The sequence below is a fragment of the Buceros rhinoceros genome, unplaced genomic scaffold (assembly GCF_000710305.1).
Source record: "Buceros rhinoceros silvestris isolate BGI_N320 unplaced genomic scaffold, ASM71030v1 scaffold590, whole genome shotgun sequence".
NCBI classification, from domain to species: Eukaryota; Metazoa; Chordata; class Aves; order Bucerotiformes; family Bucerotidae; genus Buceros; species Buceros rhinoceros.
The window spans coordinates 6,724-8,646 of NW_010389933.1; the positions used below are offsets into that span (position 1 = coordinate 6,724).

General features: G+C 44.1%; 1 protein-coding gene across 1 annotated transcript in view; it reads right to left on the minus strand.

The window, feature by feature from the left end:
* Positions 1 to 715: 715 nt before the first annotated feature.
* Positions 716 to 1,923, minus strand: part of EYA4 (EYA transcriptional coactivator and phosphatase 4) — a gene marked incomplete at both ends in the record, with an annotated part of 48,548 nt that continues 47,340 nt past the window's right edge. Inside the window, one exon of the mRNA XM_010135587.1 lies at positions 716 to 799. Within this exon, the coding sequence (XP_010133889.1) occupies positions 716 to 799 (84 nt within the window). The remainder of the gene's footprint in view (positions 800 to 1,923) is intronic.

Consider the following 1,923-nt stretch of genomic DNA (forward strand, 5'->3'; position numbering starts at 1 on the left):
ACCCCATTTCCTGGGCTCCCACCTCCTGCTAATGGAGATCACTGCTGACTCAGCAGAGGAGCTCCTGCAGGCTGGAACTGCCCCCCTCACTCTTCCTCTTGCTCTCCTGCTTGCTGCTCCAAGACCTGAATTCCTTTTGGATCTCATTGTAGGGGAGAGGATGTGTACAACTGTCTGTTTGAGAGAGCGATTTACTCCCCAGCATTACTCACCCCAGAGCCAGCCAAGGAAACCAAAGATTCAACAGAAACAGGGGAGTCAAAGAATAATATCTGCAGCTGGCGCTGAAACAGGTCAGTCTCTTACTTATCCTGATTCATCAGTTTCTCTATAAAATCACCCATCACTCCCATTTCCCTCTTATTTTTCCCTCTGCATGCATCCAGATAATGTCAGTTATTTCCATTTGCCCACTACATCTATTATCTTCCTGCAACAGCTCTTCCAACGTACCTCAGGAACCTCATCCCTCATCTCTCTATAAACTCCTCCTTCACTTGCAGCATCTGCTTCAGCCCTGCCTCATATATTCTGCTTGGGGTCTGTGTCTCATTTCTCTCCTTGACTTTTTCACATTAGCCATCTGAAAATGAGGTTTACTGTACAATTTCCCTCTAACTTCACCAAAGCCATGATGAAAGTGGAAGTTGAAAAAAACGTGCAGGCCAGGTACCTCTGAAACCACGAACTGACAGTGAATTCAGGGCTCACATACCTTGCCATACTTCTGTGCGTAGGATCCTGTAAGCAGCGAATGAAAAACTATGATTGTTTCATCCAAATCCCAAACAAATACACGCTGAAAAGAGAAGTGGGGATAATATTATTAATCAAATAATATCAAAGTCCCACCACCACCTCACCCACGAGGCCTCAAAATCAACTGAGTCATAAAGTTTAACCCATCACTTAATTGAGCAGGTTTTCTCTGAAAATCAGCAAGAATAGTGTATCATTCACAGTAAAAAGTCAGAAGGAGAGTAACTTTTGAACTCTTCAACCATTTCTTATTTGTCCTCTAAAAAGCTTTTCAAAAAATCTGTATAACACAGACTTCAGAAATGTGATGGAGTCTAACATAACTAACTTAAGGATAAACAGTACTCTCAGATACTTCTCTGCAAGTCTTATCGATTCAAGGGTCTTCTTTGTTTCTACTGTATAGCTAAAATTAAATCTTGGGTAAAATTGCCACATACAACATAAAATCACAGAATCATTTTGGTTGGAAGAGACCTTTAAGATCATCGAGTCCACGCTGCACTGCCAGGGTCCCTAAATGTCATACGGAACTTAAATAATATTGTACTGCTGTACCCAGAGCTGGTCAGAGCAGCTGAGGCAGAGCAGTGGGGCTGGCCTGGGCTGCTCGGTCCCCGTGCTGGTCTGGTGGCAGCAGGCGACACACCGCACTGCGGGCAGCACGTTCCCCTGGTGCCAGAGCTGGAGCGCTTTACACACACACCGGCACTCCACTTCCTCCTCCTCCTCCTGTCGCTGTAAGGCAGTGCGCCGCTAACGCAGGAGTAATAAGACTATAATTACTCCGTTGCTAAGAGGTCACCTGTGTTTTAAATCGTCACCCCATATATTAGGCAGACACATTTCTTCACTAAGGCACCGGTCTTGCACATACTTAAGCACAGCCGTAACTTCCCTGAAGCTGCCTCACTGAAACCCACTGACATTACTCACAAGCACAAGGACAAACCTGTGTGTATTTGAAAAGCTATGGCCAGATGATCCTGAATATTCATCCTGCATTCATAAACACATGTAATTAAGCTGAACAAGATATTTGAGATTTCCTGTCAAAAAACTAAAAGAAAATGTGACAATTTTGAATACAGAAGTCCCACAATTTTGCGGTTTTATTACACCACAAACTGGAAGACGCAGTCTGAGAGCTACAATGTGCAAGGC